The sequence below is a fragment of the Macaca thibetana genome, chromosome 4, assembly GCF_024542745.1.
Source record: "Macaca thibetana thibetana isolate TM-01 chromosome 4, ASM2454274v1, whole genome shotgun sequence".
NCBI lineage: Eukaryota > Metazoa > Chordata > Mammalia > Primates > Cercopithecidae > Macaca > Macaca thibetana.
This window is the reverse complement of record NC_065581.1, coordinates 45,111,523-45,139,374: the sequence shown is the minus strand read 5'-3', so window position 1 is coordinate 45,139,374 and position 27,852 is coordinate 45,111,523. Positions and strand designations below refer to the sequence as shown.

At 51.0% G+C, this 27,852-nt stretch overlaps 3 protein-coding genes across 4 annotated transcripts in view; 2 read left to right on the top strand and 1 right to left on the bottom strand.

Annotated features, from left to right (window-relative positions):
- Window positions 1-27,852, top strand: part of MRPS18A (mitochondrial ribosomal protein S18A) — a 564,209-nt gene that overhangs the window by 38,364 nt on the left and 497,993 nt on the right. The gene's annotated exons all lie outside the window — the stretch shown is intronic.
- CAPN11 (calpain 11) lies at window positions 410-27,326 on the bottom strand. Its single transcript, XM_050787050.1, has 23 exons — window positions 27,250-27,326; window positions 18,457-18,525; window positions 16,124-16,374; window positions 15,687-15,756; window positions 12,889-13,007; window positions 11,921-12,054; window positions 11,618-11,786; window positions 8,882-8,965; window positions 8,695-8,780; window positions 8,378-8,452; window positions 8,032-8,192; window positions 7,609-7,787; window positions 5,219-5,230; window positions 4,686-4,897; window positions 4,350-4,389; window positions 4,187-4,252; window positions 4,044-4,101; window positions 3,851-3,915; window positions 3,540-3,608; window positions 2,669-2,747; window positions 2,457-2,573; window positions 1,933-1,991; window positions 410-1,790 (listed from the first exon to the last, which is right to left on the bottom strand). Exons 1-23 carry the CDS (start codon window positions 27,263-27,265, stop codon window positions 1,764-1,766), a joined length of 2,217 nt encoding a protein of 738 aa, XP_050643007.1. The 5' UTR covers window positions 27,266-27,326; the 3' UTR covers window positions 410-1,763.
- The window catches only part of MRPL14 (mitochondrial ribosomal protein L14), a 66,089-nt gene continuing 46,056 nt past the window's right edge, over window positions 7,820-27,852 (top strand). The window contains exon 1 of the mRNA XM_050787045.1: window positions 7,820-7,823. The gene's annotated coding sequence lies outside the window, so the exon portion shown is untranslated. The remainder of the gene's footprint in view (window positions 7,824-27,852) is intronic.

The window sequence follows — 27,852 nt, the reverse complement described above, 5'->3', positions numbered from 1 at the left end:
GATTAAGACCATCCTGGCTAACACGGTGAAACCCCGTCTCTACTAAAATACAAAAAAAAATTAGCCGGGCGAGGTGGCGGGCGCCTGTAGTCCCAGCTACTCGGGAGGCTGAGGAAGGAGAATGGCGTGAACCCGGGAGGCGGGGCTTGCAGTGAGCTGAGATCCGGCCATTGCACTCCAGCCTGGGCAACAGAGCTAGACTCCGTCTCAAAAAAAAAAAAAAGAGTGGAGTAGGTAATTGAAAAGATTGCTTTATGAAGAAGTTTAAAAGTAGAAGGCAAAGAATTGAACATACTGACATATTAATTCTTTGAAAAGAAATTTAGAACTCATATCTAACAATCCCTCCCCTTGTATTTCCTTACAGGTTCCTTTTCAAACTTTTTTTTTTTTTTTTTTTTTTTTTAACATGTCTTGACTTAGTTGTTTTGCTTGATTTTCTAAAAGAAGAAGCTTCTCTGGATAAGGTGGAGGATAGTTAAGGGAGGTTTTAGTAAGTGAACAGGCAACAAATTTCTAACAATAGTAATAACAATCTGAATCTGAACACCTTTATGGCAGGAATGAGTTCACCTATTGCCACAGTCCTCAGCCCTCCCAGTCCCACACCAGGAGGGTTTGTTTTGTTTGTTTGTTTGTTTATTTAATTTGTTTCTGAGACAGAGTCTTGCTCTGTTGCCTAAGCTGGAGTGAAGTGGTATGATCTTGGCTCACTGCAACCTCCATCCCCCGGGTTCAAGCAGTTCTCCTGCCTCAGCCTCCCAAGTAGCTGGGATTATAGGCGCGTGCCACTAAGCCCAGCTAATTTTTGTATTTTTAGCAGAGATGGAGTTTTGCCATGTTGGCCGGTGTGGTCTCCAACTCCTGACCTCAGGTGATCCACCTGCCTTGGCCCCCCAGAGTGCTAGGATTACAGGCGTGAGCCACCACGCCCGGCAGGTTCGTTCATTTATGTGACCTGTTGGTTGCTGCAGGTGTCAGATTTTTAACATTTGAGGCCCCTGCAGTGCCACCTTTGGGGACCCCAGTTTGAAGCAGCTGCCAGCTCTGGCTCAGCCCCTCTAGAGGCACTCCACCACAGGGCACACCACACAGTTCTTTACAGGGAGAGACTTGTGTGCTTAGCATCCGGCACTGCCCATAAACACCAACCGTGGCCTCCAGTTTTTGTGACAACTGCACATTTCTACATGCTCTCTATCACCTTTGGCTGAGAGCTACCCAACCCTTTGGTCCTGGGGAAGTGACTTCCACCCTTGCCAGTCTTTTCATGGGATAAAAACACAGAGACAGGGAAGCCAATGGCATGTGCTATTTATTAGAATAGTGTCCACAGGTGGGGAGGAAAAGAGAGAGGCTGTGCCAGGATGGGTGGTCAGCAGGGAGGTGTGAGCAGGACAGCAAGCATGGAGCGTAAGAAATGAGCTACAAGTCCCTTCCCTATTCTTGACCTCTCCAGCCAGGGGGATCCTGGGGAAGCATCACCTACTCTTTAGTAAAATATACTCTGAGAGCGAGCGATGGTGGGGGAAAGCCAGCCATCAGAAGCCTGGTTTGGGAAAAAAGAGAAAGGCTCTGAGCTCGGGGAGTGGGCACGGAGGTCCCACTGCTGCAGTAAACATGGCACCTGGGACCTGGGCACTGCCACCTGGAGCCCATTTCATCAGCAGAGACCGGAGAGCTGAGGGCTACAAGAAGCACCGCACCCTCCTGGGCTAGAACCTCGCTGCTGCTGGTAGAGATGGCCAGGCTCCTGCAGACCTCTATCCCCACATGGTCATCTGCAGCCACTGTGGAGACAGGAAGCAGATCCCAGGGTGGGAAGAGGTGGGGGCAGGATGCTGGCCAGAGGACAGCAGAGCTGGGCGGGGGTGGGGTTGCGAGGCAGGCAGGCGCAATCCTGCAGATTCCTTCCCACCCCTCTCCAAGTACCTGTTCCAGGTTCAAGCAAATATGGCCAGTATTCTTGGGGTCCATGGTTAGAAAGAACGCTGTGTTACAGAGGAAGCGGGGGAGAGGGGCTGAGTGCTAAGTCAGTGTTCTGAAAGAACCACTCCCAACTAGGTAGGAAGGGGCAACACCAGCTGTTACTGGCTGTTCCCCACATAAATCCCCTAGCCCAGTGGGGAATTAATGAGAGCAACTCACATAGCCTCACCAGGAGCCAGGCCCAGTTCTGAGTGCCTTCCATAGACTAACTGGTTTAACCTGCACCTCAGTCCTTTGAGGGCAGCACTATTATTATCCACATTCTAAAGAGGAGGGAATGAAGGCACAGAAAGATTAAGTGACTTGCTCAAGTCACAGCTGCCAGCAAGTGGCGGAGCTGGGCTTTGAACCCATTTCACGTGTGCCTTGTAAGGGGGAGGGGCTCTGGAGCAGCACCCATCAGGGTGTATGGGAGAGGGCCCGCAGCCCCTGGCCTAGGCTGGGGTGTGGGTAGATGCCTAACTCACTGAACATCGTCTTTAGCCTCAGGAAACAGCTGATGAAGCTGTCAAAGTCTACGATCAAGTCATCATCTGCATACCTGGCCACCAGGACCTGCGTTACCTTGTTGTTCAGCTTGATGCCTGAGAGACAGAGAAGTGGGGAGGGGAAAAGTCCAGGCCTCTGGATGCTGCCATCCTCTTCCCTGCCCCAAGGCCCGCACCTGACCCTTGGCCACCTGCTTTCTCAATAGCCAACCGCATCTCATAGGAGTTCAAGGTGCCTGAATGGTCCTGGTCACACTCTCTGAAGATGTCCTGAATAGACAGACAGATGTGGTAGGGCCACATGCATGGCATGGTGGTTGAAATAATGAAATACTGAGGCCGGGTGCAGTGGGTCACGCCTGTAATCCCAGCACTTTGAGAGGCCGAGACAGGTGGATCATCTGAGGTCAGGAGGTCGAGACCAGCCTGGCCAACATGACGAAACCCCGTCTCTACTAAAGATACAAAAATTAGCTGGGTGTGGTGGTGCATGCCTATAATCCCAGCTAGTCAGGAGGCAGGAGGTGGAGGTTACAGTGAGCAGAGATCGCACCACTGCACTCCAGCCTGGGCGACAGAGTGAGATTCCGTCTCAAAAAAGAAAAGAAAAGAAAAGAAAAGAAAAATAAATACTTTAGGACAGTCGGCTCACAGCAGTGGCCTAAGACACCATGCCCCAACTCCAACCCTGGCCCACTCCTGATATGCCTATCATCTGGTGACCTAAGGGTTAATGCCAAGCATGGGTTGTCAGAGGCACTGGTGCCCTGCCCGGCGCTCTCTGTGTGCATCCTTCATGACTAGTTGATACCTGAGCTATACTTGTTATAAAATATTTTGACTGGGTAATATGCCACACTCCAACAGACCCTTTTCTAGTGTGTGTGTGTGTGTGTGTGTGTGTGGTGTTGTGTCTGTATGTGTGTATGTGTGTGTGTGAGTGTGGTGTGGGGGGGTGTGTGTGTGGTTAGGGCTCCGGTTCTAGCTTCCCCTCATTAGTTCCATCTCTCCTAAGACCCTCTTTTCCTTACCCCTGGAGGCTGCCCTTTTAGTGCCCTTTACCGTCCATTTCTTGAGTTTTTTCCACAGGATCTTGAACTCTAGAAGCCCCAGCTTGCCAGAGTCATCTTTCTGGAAGGTGGTCAAGGACAGCAGAGAAGGGAGTGGAGAAGGCATCCCAGGGGACAGGGAAGCAGCAGGGCTTCCCGAGGGGACACACAAGCCCTGGGATTCCGGTACTGTAGCAGCCAGAAGAACTGGCATCTTCTGCTACCACAGAGCCTACTCCCCATCAGGGAGGAGGGCATGGCTGGCCTCTGGGCCAGGCTTGTAGGCAGGGGACAGGGCCAAGAGAGCACTGGACAGGAGGATACATCCATGAGGTTGATCATGCAGCGGCAAGCATCCAGGCCAAAGCCCTTGGTCTTGAAGCTTTTGACTGTGAGGAAGGGAGGGGGTAGAAAGGAGAGACAGGGTAAATGAGGTATCGTGGGGGGCACTGGGAGTGATCAAGAGGGGCACAAAATATGGGGGAGGGGTCGCGTGCAGCAGGAGTGGAAGACTCACATTTGATGGCCATCCTGTTGAGCAGCCTCTGGAGCTCGTGCGCCCCTATCTCCTTGCCCTAGGAAGGGGGACAGTGAACCCCACTTGGGTCCCTCCAGCCCCTCATCCCCCTCCCGTCAGCCCTCCGCCTGTGGCCTGCTCACCTCTCCTGCCACTGTCTTAAACAAATGTAGGAAGTCCTGGTCCATGTCATCCTCAAAGACCTTTTCCTTGGGGCAAGGGAGCGGGAAAGGGACCTGGTCAGAAAACTTCCTTCACAGGCCTGGGAGCTTCCTTCCAACCCCCAGCCCTACAGCCTCCCCTCACCTCTTGGAGTTGCTCAGCATAGTTGACTTCATCCAATTCCCTGGGCAAAATCATTGAAAGCTCAAGAGTTACCGGGGGAGGGAGATGGGGATTTCAACAGGGTGCTCTGGGGGTCATGTCATGTCTTTGAAGCAATATAGGGCAGCTCCATGGAAATCTGGGTTCTAGTTCTAGGTCTGGTTCTGCCACTAACTGGGACTTCACCTTTTCATGCCTCAGTTTCCCTGACTGTAAAATAGGGACAAAGTGAGGGAGGACCTGACAGCAGCTCCCTGAGCTTGATATCCTGCAGCTCTTGGGTGGCAGGCCTTGGAGCAGTGAGGTGCAGTCCCTTACCATGACTCGCTGTGCTTCTCGGTGAAGACACGAAGTAGGAAGTCGGCATCTCTGTGTGGCTCAAAGGTGGAGGGAATAATGATATACTCCCCCGGAGGCAGCCGGAGTTGGCTGCTCACCTCCCGTGAGTTGGCGAAGATCTCTGAGAAGCCATGGTCCTGATACTTCACGAAGAATTCCTTCTTCAAGGGGACATCCTGGATGTTCTGAAACTATATGCACTCTGGACGTGGGTACAGGACTGGCACGGGAGGTTAGGGAGGGAGGGCCCCCCAAGGTGAACAGCCTGGCCGGGCAGGGTTGGAGGTAGGTGCCACCACCAACTGACCTGGCCTGGACACCACCTAAGTGGTCCGCAACTCCAATAGGGTCTCTTCCTTTCCCGACCCCTACCAGTCCCCAAGAGGGCTGGAATCCTAACCCAGTGACCCCCAGAGCCTCTCGCCAAATTCCACCCTTTGCCAATCCACTTGCAGCCAGGGGTGGGGTGGGTGTGTGTCCAGGAACAAGCCCCACATCTTTATCTTCTGTACCTCCTTTGGGACCTGGGAAGGGAAGAAAGAGGAGAGTCAGATCTCTAGGGTGGTAAAGGGCCTCAGGCCTTCGGAAGCCAAACGGGATGTGTATAGTGTGTGTCTGTGTCTGTGTGCGTGTGTTTTTGGAGGGGTATTAAGAGCCCTGGGACATGGGTGGTGGAGTGGGGCACGGGCTCTGACAGTTCAAAGGTCCTGGCATTAACAATCCCTCTGCTGTAGAGGTGGGAGGATTGCTTGAGCTGGAGGTCAAGGCTGCAGTGAGTCATGATCATGTCACTGCCCTCCAGCCTGGGCAACAGAGTGAGACCCTGTCTCAAAAAAAAAAAAAAAAATCCTTCAGCTTTCGGTAGTAAAGTACAGTTTATATAAGGTAGATTTTTATCATTCCAGGTTAAGGGAAGGAAACAGAGTCCCAAAGATGTGAGGTGATTTGTCCAACCTCAGATGGCTGAAAAGTGAAAGAGCTGGGATAAAAATCTAAGACAGTGTTTTGCTTTTCTGTGGAACACTCGTATCCTGCAGGAAGTGAACAGAAGATTACTAAAATTGAGGATCGAGGACAAATAAGTTTGTAAAAATGTGAGTTAAACCAAGTTAAACAGGTTGCTGTATTGCAGAGGTGGCTTATCAGCACCTCAGTGTGCTTGTGTGCACCGGAGAGCTCGGGCTGGAGTCGTCTTTCCTGAGCTTTTCTAACCTTGACGATGTCTTTGGGACAGGGTCTCGCTCTGTGCCCAGGCTGAAGTGCAGTGGTGCGATCATGGCTCGCCGCAGCTTTGACCTCCTGGGCTCCAGTGATCCTCTCACCTCAGCTTCTCGAGTAGCTGGGACCACAGGTGTGTGCTACCATGCCCGGCTAATTTTTTGTTGTTGTTGTTGAGACAGGCTCTTGCTGTGTTGCCCATGCTGGTGTTAAATTCCTTGGGCATCCTCCGAGTGATCCTCCCACCTCGGCCTCCCAAAATGCTGGGATAACAGGCATGAGCCACCACGCCCAGCAAAAATGTCATCCTGAGGCACCAGTCTGTTAACCTGGTGGACTAATGGCCCTAAGAGTAGGGCAAGGCTTGTGTCTGTTTTGCTCACTATTGAACCCCTGGAGACTGAACTGGGGCCTGGCATACAGTAGATGCTCCATATAACTTGCTTATAGAAGGGAAAGCAAGTGAACGAACAACATTCTTTTGGAGATTTGGAGAATTTTGAAAAGCATGGTTTGGCTTGGGAAATGCTTCTCAGGGCTTTCTCTTGGCTCCTGGAATGAGTGCGGCTGGTGGAGCAGACAAGGGGGATGGATTGTCGGCGGGGGGCATGGATTGTCCGCAGGGGGCGGCGTGTGGAAAAGTCTCAGAGTGCCTGGGAATCAGGACACAGGCTTGGCCTCTGACCCTTGGATGTGTGAGCTTGGGCAAGTGACTTCATATCGCTGGTCCACAGGCTCCTTCTGCTTCCTTAAAGGTATTAGTAGTATTCCTGAGACCTTTGGAACAATGCCTGGCACAAAGGATAAAATCCATGAAGAGAAAACTGCTGGCTCTGGCTTGAAAAGCACAAAGCACCATTCAAGAGTCAGGGCTTAGCCTGGGCAACATAGTGAGACCCTATCTTACAAAAAATTAAAAAAAAAAAAAAAAAAAAAAACTAGCAGGACAATTGCCTGCAGTCCTAGCTAGTCAGGAGGCTGAGGTAGGAGGATTGCTTAAGCCTGGGAGATCAGGGCTGCTATGAGCTGTAATCACACCACTGCATTCCAACCTGGGCAACAGATTGAGACTCTGTCTTAAAAAAAAAAAAAAAAGAAATCAGGGCTATGAAGCCTGTTGGAGCCTGTTCCTCTCCCAGGCAGGAAGTGGCCCTGGGGAGAAAGGAGTGAGGCCAGGCGGCTGGGCGTGGTGGCTCACACTTGTAATTCCAACACTTTGGGAGGCCGAGACAGGCAGAGTACCTGAGGTCACGAGTTCCAGACCAGCCTAGCCAACATGGTGAAACCCCATCTCTACTAAAAATACAAAAAATAGCTGGGCATGGTGGTACATGCCTGTAATCCAGCTACTGGGAAGGCTGAGGCACGAGAATCACTTGAACTGGGGAGGCGGAGTTTGCAGTGAATGGAGATTGTGCCACTGCAATCTTTCTTTCCCTGCCCTCACCTGGGCAACAGAGTGAGACTCTGTCAAAAAAAAAAAGAAAGAAAGAAAGAAAGAAAGAAGGAAAGAGGGAAAGAGAGGGAAAGAGAGAAAGAAAGAAAGAAAAGAAAGGAAAGAAAGAAAGGAAAGAAAGGAAGCAAGAAAGCAAGAAAGTAAGAAAGCAAGCAAGCAAGCAAGCAAGAAAGGAGTGAGGCCAGGTGAGAGAGAGTGAGTGGCCGGGGGGACCAGCCAGGCACCCACCGAATACAGGACAAAGCCAATGGTCTGCAGCTGGGTTCCCTGCTGCCGTGCATGCCGCCAGTTCTTCTGCATCAGGGCCACCAGGCAGGTGCAGACCACAGCATCGTTCTCTGTGTCATCCTCTGGGTCATCTCCCTCAGGGAGAGAGATCTTAAACTGGGGGTTGGTCCAGAACGTGCCTGTGGTGGAAGCGGGTCAGCATGGTTATATGGGGGCTTCCCTTGGCCACGCCCTTTCCAGGGTGGACCGAGCTTCCCCAGCCACACAGGAGTTGTCTCCTCCACAGGGGCTGTGAAATCTGACTAACCCCTGACCTCATGGACCCTGACTCCGGTGACTTGTGCCCCAGGTCTGGTTTCATGGTGAGCCATGGCCCATCCTTCACTCCCTGCACACCCCCTCCCCCTGAACCCCCTCACCCACCAGGGTGGTTCCTGCAGCCCCCTGCGGAGCTGCCTCTGCGCCAGCTGCCCTCATAGAAGGTGGTGTGCCAGTAGCTCTTGTAGTTCCCAGAGAGTGCATCAGGCGTGAGGTTGCAGATCTCCAGGAGCGTGAAGTTGTTCAGGAAATCTTGGTAGGACATCCTGTGGCGGGGTGGGGGTGGAGCCCATCAGCAGCACACTTGCATCCTCAGTTCCCTCTCCCTGAACCGCAACCCCTCAACAACCACCGGAGCCTCTGCATCCAAGGCGCAGAGAGGAGCGGAGCAGGGAGATGAAGGACCAGGGCCTGGGGCAGTGGTAGGAAGCCCACCCCAAGCCACACTGACCAGAACTCCCCGTCCTCCATCTTGTGCAGCAGCTGCATCTGAATGTCTGGGGCCACCTCTTCCCACTCGCTGGACCTGGAGCAGAGATGGGCGGTGGAAGGAGAGGGGCGGAAGTCACGTGGCACCTCCTTCCTCTCCAAGGGACTCCCTCTTCCCTGAATGCCTGCCTGCTGGGGTGCGGAGCTAGATGGAGAATCTAGAGGGAGGGGCTTTGCCCTGTTGTACAGGTTTTTCTCCCAGATGGGATACCAGTCGGTCCACCTAGCACTGCCTGCTGTATCCTCTGACCACCCCTGACCTGGATTGGGGGCACCTACCTGTCACTCCAAGCTCCATTCCACTCAATCCGGCCCCAGGGATTCCGGACCCGAATCAGTGTTTCCATTTTGCCTCTGTAGTGGACCTGGGTAGGCAGGGGTGGTTAAAGGTCAGAGTTATGGGGACAGGGAGACGTTCTCCTCCTTCTCAGGGTCCTCGGGGTAGGGCACGTTTCTCAGGACTCACATCCTGAAGGCCAGTCACTGAGTAAGCGTGCCCTCTCACCAGCATCTTGTTGGTCATGGACTCCAGGTCACTGTCGCTGGTGACCTACAGAACAGAGAGGAAGGGAAGGTACGGAGGACCTGGACTGGGCACCCAAAGGAAGGGAGAGCTCTCCAGGTTAATTTTTTTAAACTAAACTTTTAAATTATTATCATTATTTTGAGGTAATTGTAGATTCACATGCAATTGTAAGAAATCATACAGAGAAACCCCATGTATCCCATTCTCAGGTTCCCCCAGTGGTAACATCTGGCAAAACTACAGTGAAATATCAAACCAGAATGTTTTAAAAATTGTTATTATTATTATTTATTATTATTTGAGACAGAGCTTCGCTCTTGTTGCTCTTGGAGTGCAGTGGCGAGATCTCGACTCACTGCAACGTCTGCCTCATAGGTTCAAGTGATTCTCCTGCCTCAGCCTCCCAAGTAGCTGGGATTACAGGCACCTGCCAACACGCCTGGCTAATTTTTTGAGTTTTTAGTATGGATGGTGTTTCACCATGTTGGCCAGGCTGGTTTCGAACTCCTGACCTCAGGTGATCCACCCACCTCGGCTTCCCAAAGTGCTGGGATTACAAGTGTGAGCCACTGCACCCAGCTTTATTATTATTTTTGAGACAGGGTCTCACTGTGTCACCCAGGCTGGAGTGCAGTGGTGTGATCTCGGTTCACTGAAGCCTTGACCTCCTAGCCTCGAGCAAGCCTCTCATGTCAGCCTCCTGAGTAGCTGAGACTACAGCTAATTTTTGTATTTTTAGTAGAGATTGGGGCTTGCCATGTTGCCCAGGCTTGTCTCAAAATTCTGGGCTCAAGCAATCTGCCCACCTCAGCCTCCCAAAGTGCTGGGATTACAGGTGTGAGCCACTGTGCCCAGCCCAGAATGCTGATATGGATGCAATCCATAAACCTGATACAGATTTCCCCAGTTTTACAAGTGCTCACTTTTGTGTGCTCTATGCAATTCCATTATGTGTAGTTTCGTGTAGCCACCACCACAGTCAAGATATAGAACATTTCTATCACCACAAGCATCCCTTGAGTCACCCTTTTATAACCAAACCCATCTCTTCTCACGACTCCCCTTCCCTAAACCCTGGCAACCACTCGTCTCTTCTTAATTTCTATTATTTTGTCATTTCAAGAATGTCATTTAAGGCCAGGCGCAGTGGCTCACGCCTATAATCCCAGCACTTTGGGAGGCCAAGGCGGGCAGATCACCTGAGGTGGGGAGTTCAAGACCAGTCTGGCCAACATGGTGAAACCCTGGCTCTACTAAAAATACAACAATTAGCCAGGTGTGGTGGCAGGCTCCTATAATCCCAGCTACATGGGAGGGTGAGGGAGGAAAATCGCTTGAACCCAGGAGGTAGATGTTGCAGTGAGACGAGACCACACTGCTGCTCTCCAGCCTGGGCAACAGAGTGAGAATCTGTCTCAAAAAAAAAAAAAGAATGTCATTTAAATGGAATCACGCAGTGTGTAACCTTTGGGGGTTGTCTTTTTTTTTTTCTTTTCTCTCAGCTAATTATTATTATTATTATTTTTGGTAGAGATGAGGTCTCACTATATTCCTTAGACTGGTCTCGAACTCCTGGGCTCAAGCAATTCTCCCACCTCAGCCTCCCAAAGTGTTGGAATTACAGGCGTGAGCCACTGCACCTGGCTGGGTTTGGCGTTTTTCATTCAGCATAATTCTCCTGAGATCTGTCCTAGTTTCTCTGAGTATCAGTAGTTTGTTCCTTTTTATTGCTGAGTAGTATTCCATGGTGTGTAATCAACACAGTTTGTTTAACCATTTACTCATTGAAGGACATCTAGGTTGTTTCCTGTTTGGGGGCTATGATGAATAAGGTTGCTGCAAACATTTGTGTACAAACATTTTTGGAGACATGTCTTCATTTCTCTGGGATAAATGCCAAGAATGCAGGGTCATATGTTGCACCCTGTGTTCACGTATTTTGTCGAGCAAATGTTGGTTGGGTGCCTATTGCATGCTGGGCTCCTTCCTAAGTTCCAGGGTCCAGCAGTGAATGAGACAAAGAAGGTCACTGCCCTCATGGAATGTGAGTACTATCCAGAGAAGATGGGCTATGAGTGAAAACATAGATAAGCAAGATAATTTCAGGTCACAATAAATGTTGGGGAGAAAGTAAAAACCAGATAGAAAGTAAAAAGGGCTGGCCGGGCACCGTGGCTCCCGCCTGTAATCCCAGCACTATGGGAGGCCGAGGTGGGTAGATCACTTGAGGTCAGGAGTTCAAGACCAGCCTGGCTAACATGACGAAATCCCTTCTCTACTAAAAATACAAAAAATTAGGCAGGCTTGGTGGCATGGGCCTGTAATCCCAGCTACTTGGGAGGCTGAGGCAGGAGAATCACTTGAACCCAGGAGGTGGAGGTTGCAGTGAGCCAAGATCTTGCCACTGCACTCCAGCCTGGGAGACAGAATGAGACCCTGTCTCAAAAAAAAAAAAAAAAAAGAAAAAAAGAAAAAAAGAAAAAAAAAAAGAAAAGAAAAGAAAGTAAATAGGGTGGGGACAGCGACTTTAGACAGGGAGGCAGGGAAGGCTAGTCTGGGGAAAAGGCAGTTGAACTGAATGAGAAGGTGCTGGCCATGCAGATACTGGGGGAAGAGCCTTTGGGTGACAGCAACAGCAGGTGCAAAGGCCCTGAGGTGGGACCATGCTTTGCTTACTTCAATGGAGCAACCCATGAGGGAGGATCGCTCCACCGCCTTCCTAAGGAGCCTGAGCAGGTTCTGAGGGGGCCTCTGGAGTTGGAAGCTCTGGGCCACGCCTCCCGTGAAGTCTTCAAAGCCCTCTATGGTACTGCCCCCTGACAGTGCTTCATAGGACCCACTCAGCCTGTGGGCACAGAGAAGGCACTGTTGGGCTCTAGGATGGAGGTGAGGGAAGGGAGGGATGTCCTGCCACCTCCTCCCCTCCCCCTGATTCCAGCTGCCCAGACAGAGGCAGCTTCCTCGGCTCCCAGCACTCACTTGGCATATGCCTTCTCCAGCAGGGCGCTCCAGAACTCACTGCGTTCGGTTGAGTGCACGAACACCAGCTTGTCATTCTTTGTGGGCAGCCGGTCATCCACTACCACGTTCACCCACTGCCCAAACTGCCAAATCTGAGGGTAGCAACACACACCCCTTGCGTGGGAACCCTATCATCAAGCGCCTCCTAGTGGCCAGACCTGATGACACGCCAGTGTCAGAGGCTCCACTCTCCTGAATCACTGAATAAATCACTGGATAGTGAGGGAAAGGCAACCCAAAGCCTGGACCTGGCTCCGCCTCCTCTCCAGCTTCTGCTACGAGGGGAATTTGTCTACATGTAGCTCAGTTAAAGGGGCAGATTACAAAAATTATGTGACACAGACTACCAGTGTCACACACACCCACACCCACAATGGAGAGGAAGAGAAGGAGAAGGGAGAAAGAGAGCCACAAATTGCTAACAACTATTTTCTTTTGGGACTTAAAAAATCAGCCTACATGGTTTCTTTGGTGGGCAGATATTTCTCTGATGATTAGCCCAAAACCCACCCTAATAAATGCTATTTTTTTTTTTTTTTTTTTTTTTTTTTTTTTTTGAGACGGAGTCTCGCTCTGTCACCCAGGCTGGAGTGCAGTGGCCGGATCTCAGCTCACTGCAAGCTCCGCCTCCCGGGTTCACGCCATTCTCCTGCCTCAGCCTCCCGAGTAGCTGGGACTACAGGCGCCCGCCACCTCGCCCGGCTAGTTTTTTGTATTTTTTAGTAGAGATGGGGTTTCACCGTGTTAACCAGGATGGTCTCGATCTCCCGACCTCGTGATCCGCCCCTCTCGGCCTCCCAAAGTGCTGGGATTACAGGCTTGAGCCACCGCGCCCGGCCTAAATGCTATTTTTCAAAAGGAAAAAAGGTAAACTTTTTCCCCCCCGCTCCCCACAAAGCCATGGTGGCTCTCACACTGTCCTTCACCTGAAAATGGAAGATGCCAGCATAGTTTTTCTTGAAGCTCTGCCCCCTGGGCACCACGCGGTACAGCAGTTTGGGGCAGGTGGTAAGGGAGCCGATGGCAGCCAGCAGCCAGCAGTCCCCTGGAAAGACAGGCAGGGCTTTGCCACCCCTGAGCAACCCTTTATGTGTGGGTGGGCCTCAGAATCCAAGGCCCAGGGGAGCAGGAACTTGACCCTGTACCCCATTCTCACTCCCTGGCAGAGACGCACCCTCCCTCAACCCTCCCACTAAAGAGCGTTCAGGAAGAAGGCAAACAGGGAGAAACTGAAATCAGAGAGACTCTGGCGAGGTGAGTTTCTGTACATTTTCTTTTCTGAGACAGTGTCTTGCTATGTCACCCAGGCTGGAGTGCAGTAGCACGATCTCAGCTCACTGCAACCTCTGCCTCCCGGGTTTGAGCGACTCTGCTGTCTCAGCCTCCTAAGTAGCTGGGACCACAGGCGCCTGCCACCACACCTGGCTAATTTTTGCATATTTAGTAGAGATGGGGTTTCACCATGTTGGCCAAGCTGGTCTTGAACTCCTGGCCTCAAGAACTCCCAGCAAGTCTGCCAGCCTTGGCCTCCAAAAGTGTTGGGATTACAGACGTGAGCCACAGTGCCTGACTGTACCTTTTCTATTATGTGAGAGCCACATGCTTTTGTTTTCTTGAGTTTGGGAAAGAGGTACTTTTGGCCTCAGGCTCTAGGAACCTATTTTTTTAAAGTAAATTTTTATATGTAAGTAGAGACAGAGTTTCACTATGCTGCCCAGGCTGGTCTTGAACTCCTGAGCTCAAGTAATCCTCCTGCCTTGGCCTCCCAAGGTGCTGGGATTACAGGTCTGAGCCACTGCACCTGACCTGCTTTATTTGAGACACCTGACCTGCTTTATTTGAGACACCTGACCTGCTTTATTTGAGACAGAGCCAATACTCTCCACATTCTTCCAACAGATCCAGTCACCTTCCTGCACCCTGTGAGTACACTGGTGTGGTCACGAAGGTCCCAAGAGGCCTCTCCCTCATGTCACCCACATTATATTGGGGACCCAGGGCTTAGTATGCACCCCAGCAGGACCCCTGGAGCTAGGCATTGAAGTGGGTATGGGGCAGTATCCCTGGCCTGAAGTTCAGCTAAAGGGAATCCTATGGGAGATGAGCACTACAGACCTCCATTGCCATCTGTCTCCTGGGCATCTCAGCCCTTGTTGGGTGGGGTCCAGGGGCAGGGTACTGGGCATCCTAGGCCAGGCTGAGGTTGAGGGACCAGAAAGTTTCTATGACTACCAATGGCCTCCTGGCTGCCTGGAGAGAGGAATATCAAGGACGCTCCAATCCCCCTCACCGTTGGAGTGCCTGGGAGAAGTGAATTCCCTCCTTCTCCAGCACATTGTCCCTCCAGCCTACTGAGCCACAGCAGCCACAGCAGCGGCCCTGGGGTCTAAGGTCTCCTTGGTCTCTGCTCTGCCCACACCTTGCCAGTTTTTTCTGCCCCAAGGGCACAGAATTCGGTCTCAGAGAAAGCCCACCCTGGCTTTATCCCTAAAGACGCAACGAGGGATCTGGACGAAATCCTTGAACAGGACCAGGCTTAGGGAGGAGGATCTACCCTGGGGCTTTCCATGGGAGCCTTGTGAGAGTGGGTTGAGTGGACCCTGTTGCCCTCCTATTTGATACCCCAGATTGATCAGGTTCTAGCACCTGTAGTGGTTTCCACAAATTCTTCGACCATCCTCCCTTCCAAAGGTAGAGCCTAATTCCTCTCCTCTCGAGTGTGGACCAGATTCAGTGTTTGCTTCTGACAAATAGAGTATGCTGGAAGTGATGATGTGCAACTCCTAAGACTAGGTCAGAAAAGGCATTATGGCTTCCTCCTTGTCCTCTCCCTTAGATAACTCGCTTTGGAAGAGCAAGCTACCACTTTTTGTGGACACTCAAGCAGTCCTATGGAGAAGCCTATATGGCGAGGAACTGGGGCCTCCTGCCAACAGCCAGCAAGGACCTGAGAGCTCCTGCCATGTAAGTGCACCCTCCTAAGAGCAGACCCTCCAGCCCCAGGTAAGCCTTCAGATGATCACAGGTTGCAGATGTCTTGACTGCAGCCTCCTGGTAAACCCTGAACCAGACCCATCCAGTGATTCTGCTTCTGAATTTCTGACCCACAGAAACCGTGAGATAAGAAAATTTGTTTTTTTGGTTTTTTGGTTTTTTTTTTTGAGACGGAGTCTTGCTCTGTCGCCCAGGCTGGAGTGCAGTGCTGTGATCTCGGCTCACTGCAAGCTCCGCCTCCCGGGTTCATGCCATTCTCTTGCCTCCCGAGTAGCTGGGACTACAGGCGCCTGCCACCAGGCCCAGCTAATTTTTTGTATTTTTAGTAGAGACGAGGTTTCACCGTGTTAGCCAGGATGGTCTCGATCTCCTGACCTCGTGATCCGCCCGCCTCGGCCTCCCAAAGTGCTGGGATTAAAGGCGTGAGCCACTGCGCCCGGCTGTTTGTTTTTTTAAGTTGCTAAGTCCTAGGTAATTTATTATGTAGCCATAAATAACTAATATCCCCCCAGGACCCAGGCTGCAGCAGGCAGGGAGTGGCATCCAGACTCGGGAGGGGCAGAATGCGTGGTGTTCTCACTGTCATCTCCTCAGAAGGGGAGGGACAGGGAAACAGAAGCAGGCTGTCTGAACCTCAGGGCTCCCTGTTTTCCAGCTTCAAAAGACATCCTGGCACCCCTCCCCCAATCCCCTTCCCCAAGTGGAGACCAGCTTCCTGTGCCCCACTCACCGAGGATCCCCTGGCAGACGTCTGTTGGAGAAATCCCATCCATGATGAACAGAGGGTTGCTTATGATATCCTGCAGTGAAGGAATAAAGGTTTCAGGGGGCCCAGGACGCCCCCTCCCCACCTTTCTCCCACCTTTGCTGGGGAATGATGCCCACCTTGAAGTTCCAGGGGAGCAGATATGAGGGGAGGGGAGAGGGTACAGGACCAACTTGGCATAGCTGCAGCCTGTGATAACAGAAGCTGGTGGGTGATTTCCTTAGGGTTACCTGGGAGGTTTGCCTTAAGCATATTCAGAACTGTCCCCAGCTCTGATGAAGGTGGGGCCTAGTGCCAGGCTCAGAATAGGGTGGTGGGGGGTTGAAGATTCTAAAAGTGATAGAGGGATCACTACAAACTCCCCTCCGTCCATGAGTCCATGCCTCCCTTCCAGTGCCCACCTTGGGCCGCTGCCAGCAGATGTTCTGCACATTTTTGGAGTTGGGACCCAGGTCCTTGAAGCCCAGTGAGCTGGGTTCAGCAGGGAATAAGGGGTCCTCAAAGAGTTCCCCCTTTCTTAGACAGACTGCTCGCAGCTCCTCAAAGCTCTGGTTACCAAAGTTGTGGGCATTGTGATGCTGGCCCACGCCGCTGGCCTTGAGCCGGCTGTAGTTTATGTGAGCCACCATTCCTGTATCAGTATAAGTGGGCTCTGTGTAAGAAAAAATGACAAATAATGCAATTAAAAAATGTAATAAGCTGGGCACAGTGGTTCATGCCTGTAATCTCAGCACTTTGGGAGGCTGAGGTGGGAGGATATCTTGAGCCCAGGAGTTTGAGACCAGCCTGGGCGACACGGTAAGATCTCATCTCTACAAAAAAATGTTTTTTAATTAGCTGGGCATGGTGGTGTGTGCCTGTAGTCCCAGCTACTCAAGAAGCTGAGATGGAAGGATCACCTGAGCCCTGGAGTTCGAGGCTGCGGGAGTTTGAGGCTGCAACGAGATGTGATGGCGCTCCAGTCTGGGTGACAGAGCAAGACCTTGTCTCTAAAAAAAATAAATAAATAGGCTGGGCGCGGTGGCTCACGCCTGTAATCCCCGCACTTTGGGAGGCCAAGGTGGGCGGATCACGAGGTCAGGAGTTTGAGACCAGCCTGGCCAACATAGTGAAACCCCATGTCTACTAAAAATACAAGAATTAGCCGGGCGTGGTGGCGGGCGCCTGTAATCCCAGCTACTCGGGAGGCTGAGGCAGGAGAATTGCTTGAACCCAGGAAGTGGAGGTTGCAGTGAGCCGAGATGGTGCCACTGAACTCCAATATGGGTTACAGAGTGAGGCTCCATCTGAAAAAACAAAACAAAACAAAACAAACAAAAAACCCATATTGTGTGATTCTATTTATATAAAATGTCTATACAGAGAGACAGAACGTAGATTAGGGGTTGCCTGTTGCTTAAGGAGATGGGGGATTAGAAGTTGATGGCTAAAGGGTATGGGATTTCTTTGGGAGGATAATGAAAACAATCTAAAATTTGTTGTGGTGCTGGATGCATAACTCTGTGAATATACGAAAAGGCACTGAATTATACACTTTTTTTTTTCCTTTTTTTTTTAAGAGGCAGAGTCTTGCCATGTTGGCTGGTCTTGTACTCCCACCACACCCAACTGGAATTGTACTTTGGAATTATCCTTTGGTTTTTTTTGAAACAGAGTCTCACTCTGTAGGCCTGGCTGGAGTACAGCGGCTTGATCACAGCTCACTGCAGCCTTGACCTCCTGGGCTCAAATTATCTTCTCATCTCAGCCTCCTGAGTAGCTGGGACCACAGGTGTGTGCCACCATGCCTGTCTAATTTTTTAACTTCTAATTTTTGTAGAGACAGGATCTCACTATGTTGCCCAGACCAGTCTTGGACTCCTGGGCTCAAGCAATCTTCCAGTCTTGGCCTCCCAAAGTGCTAGGATTACCGGCATGAGCCACTGCACCTAGCCAAATGGTACACTTTAAATGGGTGAACTGTAGGGTATTTGAATTGTCTCTCAATAAAGCTGTTTTTTAAAAAAATGGCCTCCAGACCATCTAAACAGATGCTGCTTTTTTTTTTTTTTTAATTTTTTTTTGAGACGAAGTCTCAGTCTGTTGCTCAGGCTGGAGTTCAGTGGCACGATCTTGGCTCACTGCAACCTCCGCCTCCCAGGTTCAAGTGATTCTTCTGCCTCAGCCTCCTGAGTAGCTGGGATTACAGGCGCCCACCACTACATCTGGCTAATTTTGTATTTTTAGTAGAGATAGGGTTTCACCATGTTAGCCAGGCTGGTCTCGAACTCCTGAACTCAGGTGATCCACCCGCCTCAGCCTCCCAAAGTGCTGGGATTACAGTCATGAGCCACCACGCCCGGCCTAGACTCCGCTCTTTTAAGGAGAGTGGAAATAATGGAGTGTAGAGAGTGGAGGGCAGAGGGAAGGGGCTGCTGGGGGTGGGCTGGGTCAGGTAATGGCTGAGTGGGTGGCACTGGGTGAGTGTCAGGGTAAGAGTTGAGTCAGGCTGGCTGATGGATCCCGGGCCTGCCAGGTGGCTTGGGACTCTGGACACCCTGCCCACACCTCCTCCCCCAGGGGGACTGCGAACCACCAACATCCCTTCCTGAGGGTAGCCTCCCCTCCCCGCACCGCCCTCCCCACACAACACAACTGACTTCCCCCATCAGCAGGCCCAGGGGAAGAGAAGAGAGTGAAGGAGGAGGAAGAAAAAAGGGAGGCCACAGAGCCACGACTGAGTCTGCAGTCCTACCCGCATATGAGCTCCCAGGCTTCTCCTGTGATCCATCCAGGCTCTCTGCTGACTCTGGAAGACTCGGCCCTAGAATAAGAAAGAGAGTGGGAGGAGGGGAGGAAGGCTGTGGTCTAAAGTTAAACAGAGCCCAGCTGGGGCTGGGGTATAGGAAGATTTTAGAATGAGGAAAAGAACTAGGTTGGGGTGCAGCTACAGGGAGGGCAGCAGGGTTCTGGGGTTGTTTACAGGTGAGACCCTGATTGAACCCACAGAAGGGCGAGACCCCAGAGGCAAGAGCAGGAGGCCTCAGGTATTCCTCCTACCCTGAGTAACAGAACCAGGAGACTAGTTATAACAGCAGAGCTGACAGCACTGAGCACCTTCTTTGTGCCAGGCACACCAGCCCTACAAGGGGGTACATGCAATACCCTGATTACTGGAAAAGGGAGCAGAGGCCCAGAGCCTAAGCAGCTTGCCCAAGGTCACAGTGAGGGTTGGGTGTGGGATGAAGTCCCTGGACTGAGCTTGCAACCTTCACCCTATGCTGAGCCCCCTAAGGGGAAGTGTTTCTCCTCAGTTGAAAGCTGGCAGAACCTGCCCCATCTCTGTTACAAAGGCATCCACGGACGATTTGTTGCTGAACTTATCCCCCTTCCTCTTGCCACTGCCCCAAGCAAACCCCTTCTCCTGTTCCACACGAGTACCTCCTTGGGATTTCCTCAGGTCCTATGATGACCCCCCCTATTCTGGTTCCCCAAGATCTCAACACACTGCATCCCACATCAAAACAGTCATTGAGTCCTTCAATGACTAAGAATCCCCTCCTAGGACCCTAATTTCTCATTGCTACCATCACTGGCCGAGGCCAGGGCCTTCAGACAACCCCCAGACCTGAAATGGCCTCTTGTCTCTTAAAGACCCTCTCCAATTCATCACATATGTTGCCCCCACCACACACCACACCAACTCCCTTTGAATGAGGTTTTGAACCCTTTACTTCCTCCGGAAACTTTCAGGATATCGCTTTGCCAGCAGAATAAGGCCAGCCCCCAAAGCCCTCTCCAACCCTGGGCCTACCACTCCCAGTACAGACCCATCCCTTTGACCCCTCTTGAGTGTTCCAGACTTGGGGAGACCCTGCCTGGCCAAGCAGCTCTCCTGAGCTCTGCGTCCCAGGAGAGACAGTCCCTCCAGCAGTCTCCTCAACCTAGTCCTCCCCTTCCCTCCACCTAGCCAGAGACCTGGGGATCTTCCCAGACCCTGTCACTATGCCCCTTATCTACTGCACCCTCTTAGCATCTCTCCCCTCCTCCCCCGTGATAGGGGCTGCCCCTGTGCAGAGCCACATTGAGTACAGTAAGTGAGGACTGGAAGTCAAGCATCCCCTCACAGGGAGGCCTCCCAAAACATCACTTTATCTCTTCATGCCTCGGCTTCTCCACCTGGGGGATGGATGATATTCTAAAGTGTTTGCATTTGTTTCTGACACAAAGCTCACTCAAGAAGTTAACCTTAAATAGCAAAAATCTAGGCCAGAAGAATGATTCCCTAACTGGCCCCTTTCTTCTAACATCCTCCTCCCCAACTAGTTCTCTACAGTGTTAGCTAAGATTTTGAAAATGCGAACCTGGGGTGGCACGGTGGCTCACCCCTGTAATCCCAGCACTTTGGGAGGCTGAGGCAGATGGATCACTTAAGGCTAGGAGTTCAAGACCAGCCTGGCCAACATGGTGAAACCTCATGTCTACTAAAAATACAAAATTATTAGCTGGGTGTGGTGGTGCACACCTGTGGTTCCAGCTACTCCTGTGGCTGAGGTAGGAGGTGGCTTGAACCTGGGAGGTGGAGGTTGCAGTGAGTTGAGGGAGCGCCACTGCAGTCCAGCCTGTGTGGCAGAGTGAGACTGTCTCAAAAAATAAAAATAAAATACAATAAAATGCAAACCTGATTATAGATACTGCACCCGCTGCCCAATACTTTAGATGTGTTTCCCTTGTTAGCATGACAAACCCAAACCAGGCTGCCACCTGCCATCTGGCCCCATGCCTTTCTGCACAGGCTACCCTCATTCCTCTTGCCGTCCTTGTGCCTCTGCCTGCAATCATTCCTGATCCCATGCCCACAATGGGTCCACTGGGAAAAAGTCCTGTCCAGCCTCCCAGTGCCTGCTTGATGCCGCCTCCTCTGTGAAGCCTCCCCGGTGGTGTCCGCACAGAACTTGGGGCTGCGCTATCTTCCTACACTTTTGTTAGGACACCCATCACTACCTGCCTTCCCTGAGTTGACTTGTCTGCCTCCTCTGTGAGGCTGTGAGCTCTCAAGAGGAGAGGGTGAGGCCACCTTGTATACTACTCAGTTTCAAAATGCTGGCTCAAAAATGTTTGCAATGAATGAATGGATGCCTTGCTTAGTATTGTGGTTAATTTTTCATAGATGTTTTCTCTCTCCCACCCCTCCCCTACTCCCTATCCTGCAGCAACCCCAATATACAATATATTTTGTTTATTGTTTACCTCCCCCATGAGTGAAAGCCTGAGGGCAGGGATTTTTGTCTGTTTTGTTTGCTGCTGTATCCCTGCTGCTGTATTGAGTACATAGTAAGTGTTCAATATAGATATACTTTTTTGAGACAGAGTCTCACTCTATTCCCCAGGCTGCAGGGCAGTGGCAGTTACGGCTCACTGCAACCTCAAACTCCTGAGCTCAAGCAATCCTCCCTCCTCAGCCTCACGAGACCAGCAAGGGGGAACATAGTGAGACTTCTGTGCCTACAAAATAAAAATTAAAAAAAATTAACTGGGCATGGTAGCATGTGCCTGAGGTCCCAGCTCTTTGGGAGACCGAGGTGGGAGGATCGATCGCTTGAGGCTGGGAGTTGGAAGCTGCAGTGAGCCCTAATTCTTCCTGTGGGGAAAAGAAAGAGAGATCAGCCTGTTACTGTGTCTATATAGAAAGAAGTAGACATAAGAGACTCCATTTTGTTCTGTATTTGAGATGCTGTTAATCTGTGACCCTACCCCCAACCTTGTCCTTGCAAGAGACATGTGCTGCGGTGACACAAGGTTTAATGGATTTTGGGCTGTGCAGGATGTGTCTTTGTTAAACAAGTGCCTGAAGGCAGCTTGCTGGTTAAAAGTCATCACCATTCTCTTAATTTCAACTACCCAGGGACACATACACAGCCAAAGGTCGCAGGGACCTCTGCCTAGGAAAGCTAGGTATTGTCCAAGGTTTCTCCCCATGTGATAGGCTGAAACAATGCTGCTAAAAGGTTTATGGAGATGTTTGCATATGCATCTCAAGGCACAGCATTTTCCTTTAAACTTATTCATGTCACAGAGGTTTTTGTTCATGTCTTACTGCCAATTTCCTCCCTACAATGATCCTATTGTCTTGCCACTCCCTTATCTTTAAGATGGTAAAGATAATTATCAATAAATACTAAGGGAACTCAGAGACCGGTGCCAGCGTGGGTCCTCTGTATGCTGAGTGCCGGTCCCCTGGGCCCACTTTTTCTTTCTCTATACTTTGTCTCTGTGTCTCATTTCTTTTCTCGTCTCTCGTTCCACCTAACGAAAAACAACAACAGGTGTGGAGGGGCAGGCCACCCCTTCACTTCCACTGTACTCCAGCCTGGGTGACAAAGTGAGACCCCCATCTCAAAAACAAACAAACAAAAAATAATAAGGTTGAGGAGACTCAGGATCCTGAATTTTGCTTCTCCATAGAGCCTGTAACTTGTGATGAGAAGATATTAGGAATCCTGCCTCAGTTATGAGTAGTGAGCACTTATATAGCATTTCTAAAAATAATAATAGCTAGCAGCATTTGAGGGCTCACTACAATAGAGCCTTTGGCTTGTGATGAGAAGATATTAGGAATCCTGCCTCAGTTATGAGTAGTGAGCCCTTATATAGCATTTCTAAAAATAATAGTTAGCAGCGCTTGAGGGCTCACTACATGCCCGGCACTATTCTAAACACCCTACATGCATTAGCTGATTGAATCCTCACAACAACCCCACTGGTTAGGCTTACTATTATAACTTCCCTGCTGTAGACAGAGAAACTGAGATAGAGAGAGGCTGAACTTCCTCAGACTCGGTGGGCATTACAGTCAGGGCAGGCTGCTCTATGCTCTCAACCTCCCAGCTGCCTTGCTGGGAGGTTGCCACAGTGAGGGGCCACAGCTGTGCTGGAGAAGGATGAGTGAGTCAGCTGGCCTCGGTGCGTCCCCTTCGTCTACTATACTGCAACTTGTGTGTGGTCTTTGTGAAGTCACCTCCCCTGTGTGGAGCAGCTGACAGGGGGTGTTGAGGATGGATAAAGGTGTTGGAAAAGGGGTGGCTTGTCCCTTTTTAGCAGAGCTAATGCCTTGGGCTGCACTGGAGCCAGAGTGTCAGCTGTGTGACTTTAGGCGAGTTGTTTGACCTCCCTGAGCCTTGGTTTCCTCACCTGTGTATAGAGGCTGCTACATTCTACATGGGAGGGTGTTTCAGCCGAGACGGGCGGATCATGAGGTCAGGAGTCAGCTACACAGGGTTGAAGAATGCAACATGCTAACACGGTGAAACCCCGTCTCTACTAAAAAATACAAAAAACTAGCCGGGCGCGGTGGCGGGCGCCTGTAGTCCCAACTAAAAAGACTGGGGTTTAGTAGATGCTCAGGAAACATTAATCACCTTCTCCCCACTGACCTGGCTGGTCAACTAGTATTTGTTGAGCTCCTTCTAGGATCACATGGCCTGTGCTCTGTGTCACATATGCGTCCCTCCATCATAGGATTTAATGATACTAGTGATATTACTCCAATATTGGAGTCATGTGTGTGCTTGTCTGTCTTTGCCACTGGTTTGAGCTCCTGAGACCAAACCCTAACTCATGTTAGGCATGTTTTATGGAGCATTTATTCTGGGCTGGCACTGAGGGGTCGAGGTGAATGCACCCCCAACGTGGAGCGTGGAGAAGACCCTCCCATGCGATTCCTCCGCAGGTTCAGCTCCAAGGGCCACGGAGACAGAAGAAGGTGCAGGAAAAGAGGCCACCAGGTTGAGGGGATCATCAGGGAGGTTCTGCGGGAGAGTGACTATCCCCCTTTCCCTGCTCTAAGCACATCCCGTTCTCCTGAGGGTGGGGTGCACTTTGACTTCCTGGTTCTGGAAGCATCAGGGCTGGGAAGCAGGGAAGCGGGTGGGTAGAGCCAGAGTCTGGGAGTTCTCCCCATTCTTTTCTCCCTCCATTTTCCTCAAACCATCTCTTCTAACCCAAGCTCTCTGGGATTATCTTAGAAATGGTAACGGAAGCCCCCTCACCCCCTCAGGCTATGATTACAGGGGTGTGTGTGTGTGTGTGTGTGTGTGTGTGTGTGTGTGTGTGTCTTTATTCAAAGAGACCGTGAGGGGGGCTGAGGGGGATAAACAGTGGAGCCCCCTTCAGATGAAGAGGGTTCCAAGGGAAGGGTGGAAAGCAGTCCTGAGGGGGGAGAGCTGAACACTTCTGTTTCAGCCCCAATCCGTATTTGTGAAGCTGGCAGATCAGGATGACTATTTCCATCTGACCTGGGTGGAAGCCAGGGCCTCCCAGAGAGTTTGAGTCAGAGGTTCTCAACCCGGGGTGATGATGGCCCCCAGGGAACAGGTGGCAATGTCTAGAGGCAGTGTTGGTTGTCATAACTGGGGCAGGTCTCGGGGAGCTACTGGCATCTAGTAAGTTGAGGCCAGGGATGCTGCTGGGCGCCCCTCAGTGTAGAGGAAAGCCTCCATGATAAAGAATTTTCCAGTTCAAAATGTCAAGAGAGCTGGGGTTGACAAACCTGGGTTGAGCCAATCATCTAAGGCCATTCACATGATAAGGCAAACCACTCCATGCCCTTCCACCGTGCAGTCACTCCAGGCAGCCGCTACCCTGGCTGCTCCGAGGACTGAGGGTGTTGAGCTCTCCTGGGGGCCTGGAAGGACCAGGGAAGATGCTGTTGTTTGAGAAGACTGAAAGAACATCAGAGGGCAGGCCAAGGCACTTCAGGTTCCATCTCACCTCCCTTGTCTCATTTCCCCAGAGCTCTCTGTCCCCTAGTCACCACCCAGCCCAACAAACCATTTCTCACTGTCTGGTCCCCAAACCCTGCTTCGAAGCTGCATACCCAGTCCCCAGGGTGTGAGGTCATTACTCAGCTCTGACTTGCAGGAAGGACTGACACACCTATCCACACCACCACAGTTGTCATGGAAAATGTCTTTAGGCCGGGCACTGTGGCTCACACCTGTAATCCCAGCACTTTGGGAGGCCAAGGCGGGTGGATCACCTGAAGTCAGGCATTCAAGACCAGCCTGGCCAACATGGTGAAACGCCGTCTCTGCTAAAAACATAAAAATCAGCTGGGTGTGGTGGCACGTGCCTGTAGTCCCAGCTACTCAGGAGGCTGAGATAGGAGAATCGCTTGAACCTGGGAGGTGGAGGTTGCAATGAGCCAACGTTGGGCCACTGCACTCCAGCCTGGGCAATAGAGTGAGACTCTATCTAAAAACAAAACAAAACAAAACAACAACAACAACAAAAACAAAAGAAAACATCTTTTTAGAGAGGGCAAAAGATCCAAGCTGTCACATGGGCTAGGAGCATGAGCAGGCTGAGACAGACAGACCAAGGCTGCCTGTGGGAAGCAGACAGATGGCCAGAGCAACACAGTAGCTCCCCTTATCCCTAGGGGTACCTTCCAACACCCCCAGTGGACACCTGAAACTGTGGGTGGTACCAAACCCTGTATATATCTTTTTTATTTTTTTATTTTTTAAATTTTTTGAGACGGAGTCTCGCTGTGTCGCCCAGGCTGGAGTTCAGTGGCGCGACCTCAGCTCACTGCAAGCTCCGCCTCCCGGGTTCACGCCATTCTCCTGCCTCAGCCTCCCAAGTAGCTGGGACTACAGGCACCCGCCACCACGCCTGGCTAATTTTTTTTTTTTTTTATTTTTAGTAGAGACAGAGTTGCACTGTATTAGCCAGGATGGTCTCGATCTCCTGAGCTTGTGATCCGCCCCCCTCGGCCTCCCAAAGTGCTGGGATTACAGGCGTGAGCAACCGCGCTCGGTCCCAAAACCCTGTATATATCAATACTATGTCTTTCCTTTATGTACATATCTATGATAAAGTTTAGTTTATAAATTAGGCATAGTTAACACAAGCAGTTAACCATAACAAGTAATAAAACAAATACAACAATATAATATCAGTAATGTGAATGTGGTCTCTCTCAAAATATCTTAATGTTTTCAGATTGCAGTTGACAGTGGGTAACTGAAACTGCGAAGCGTGGAACGTAGGGTCTGCCGCATAAGGCACGAACGGACAGAAAGCTTTCTGCTGCAGCTGCACATCCTATCTTCTCCATCAGACTGAGAACCTGTAGATTGGTTTTAACTAAATCTATTTTATTTTACTGACCAAAAAAGTATATATCTGTTGTGTATGACATGGTGTTGTAAAATATTTATTCATTGTGGAATGGCTCAGTTGAGCTAATTAATATCAGGATTACTGCACACACTTGTTATTTGTTTGTGGTGAGAACACTTACAATCTACTGTCAGTGATTTTCTTTTTTTTATTTGAGATGGAGTCTCACTCTGTCGCCCAGGCTGGGATGTAGTGGCATGATCTTGGCTCACTGCAACCTCCACTTACCAGGTTCAAGAGATTCTCCTGCCTCAGCCTCCTGAGTAGCTGGGATTATAGGCGCCCACCACCACACCTGGCTAATTTTTGTATTTTAGTAGAGACAGGGTTTCACCATGTGGACCAGGCTGGTCTTGAACTCCTGACCTCAGATGATCCACCTGCCTTGGCCTCCCAAAGTGCCAGGATTACAGGTGTGAACCACTGTGCCTGGCCTCTCTCAGTGATTTTCTAAGTGCAATACATTGTTATTAGGGGACTGTAGATTTAAGGACAGTTTGATTTCCGGTGCTGGGAAAAAACTAAGATGTTGTCTCAGGGAACTTTTAAAAAAATAATTAATTAATTAATTATATTTTGAGATGAGGTCTTGCTATGCTGACCAGGCTGGTCTTGAACTCCTGGGCTTAAGCTCAGGGCACTTCTGAAGAACAAGGACTGGGTTTGGGGTCACCTGCTAGGCCTAAACTTCCTAGGGTCAGGTAAACAGGGAGGGCCTGAGAAGCTGGGAGGCTGGGTCTAGGGGCCTATAGTCTCACGGTGCCCTAGGCTGAGGGTGAGGTACAGGGCTGACCTTCTGCTGGCCAAGGCTGGCTGCCCTCTGTGCACCCCAGCCCCATAGGAACAACTCAGTTCTGCCCAGCCACCCGCTTCCCCTCAGCTCACTCTTCCCCATCTCCTGGAGTCTGGTCCCAGGCTTGCCTCAGGTAGTCCTGCCCCTGCCACCCTGAGGATCTCATCTTCCTGGGCTGAGGGACCTGCTTTTCTAGGCTTAGGAGAGGTTTTCTCTGTTCCCTAAAGTTTTCTTCTCTACTTGGGCTTTTTCACACAAACCCTTTTCCACAGCAGCCATGACAGCGGGACAGCCAGTCCCTCTCCTCTCCCCAACTCAACTGTCAGTGGAGAGGAGAAAGAGCTCCTGCCCGGCCTACCACCCAGTCTGACCACCAGTGGCCTATCCTTCCCCAAACAGTCTTGAGGAAGAGGCCCAGGTCCTGTCCTTAGGGAGCATCCAGTCTGATGGAAGAGTCACTGTCTGTACCCTAAAGGGGCACCCAGTCTGATGGGAGACACAACTCCTTCCCTGGGGGGAGACTAGCCTGCAGGAGGTACAGGAGTGGGGTAAGGCCCCATGAGTGCCTACCTGGGGAGGACAGCATGCTGGTGGCTAGCTCGGTGCTTGACAGTTGAAGGTTCTGGTGGGAGGGGGAAAAGAGGCCCTCCCCCTAGAACTCTCTCACTGCAGTGGGATTCCTAGGTCAGCAGCCCGTTTAACAGCTGCCTTCCCTTTTCTCCTTCTCAGTAACTGGCCCCTTACCCAGCTGAGGGCTACCCGCTTTAGGGACAGATGACCCAGCACCCCCGCCTCGTGCAGACTCCACCAGCCTGGCTGTCCTCACTGTATCATGGTCATCCCATCAGGGTAGGTCCCAGTGCCTTTCTTTCAGCCCCAGGTTTCCAGGAGGGGTTGTTCCTGACACCATACCAACCTGACCTTTACATCCAGAAAGCCTTCTCATTCCCAAAACCCCCTTTCTCACTGACATGGCATTTTTCCTGTGTTGCTGTCTTCACATGGCACCCTCCTCTGTGTCTCTTCTTCTTCTAAGGACACCAGTCATATGGGGGCAGGGTCCCATGCATTTCAGTATGACCTCGTCTTAATTGAACGAATTATATCTGCAACCACCCTGTTTCCACATGAGGTCACATTCTGAAGTACTGGGGGCCAGGACTTCAACATGCC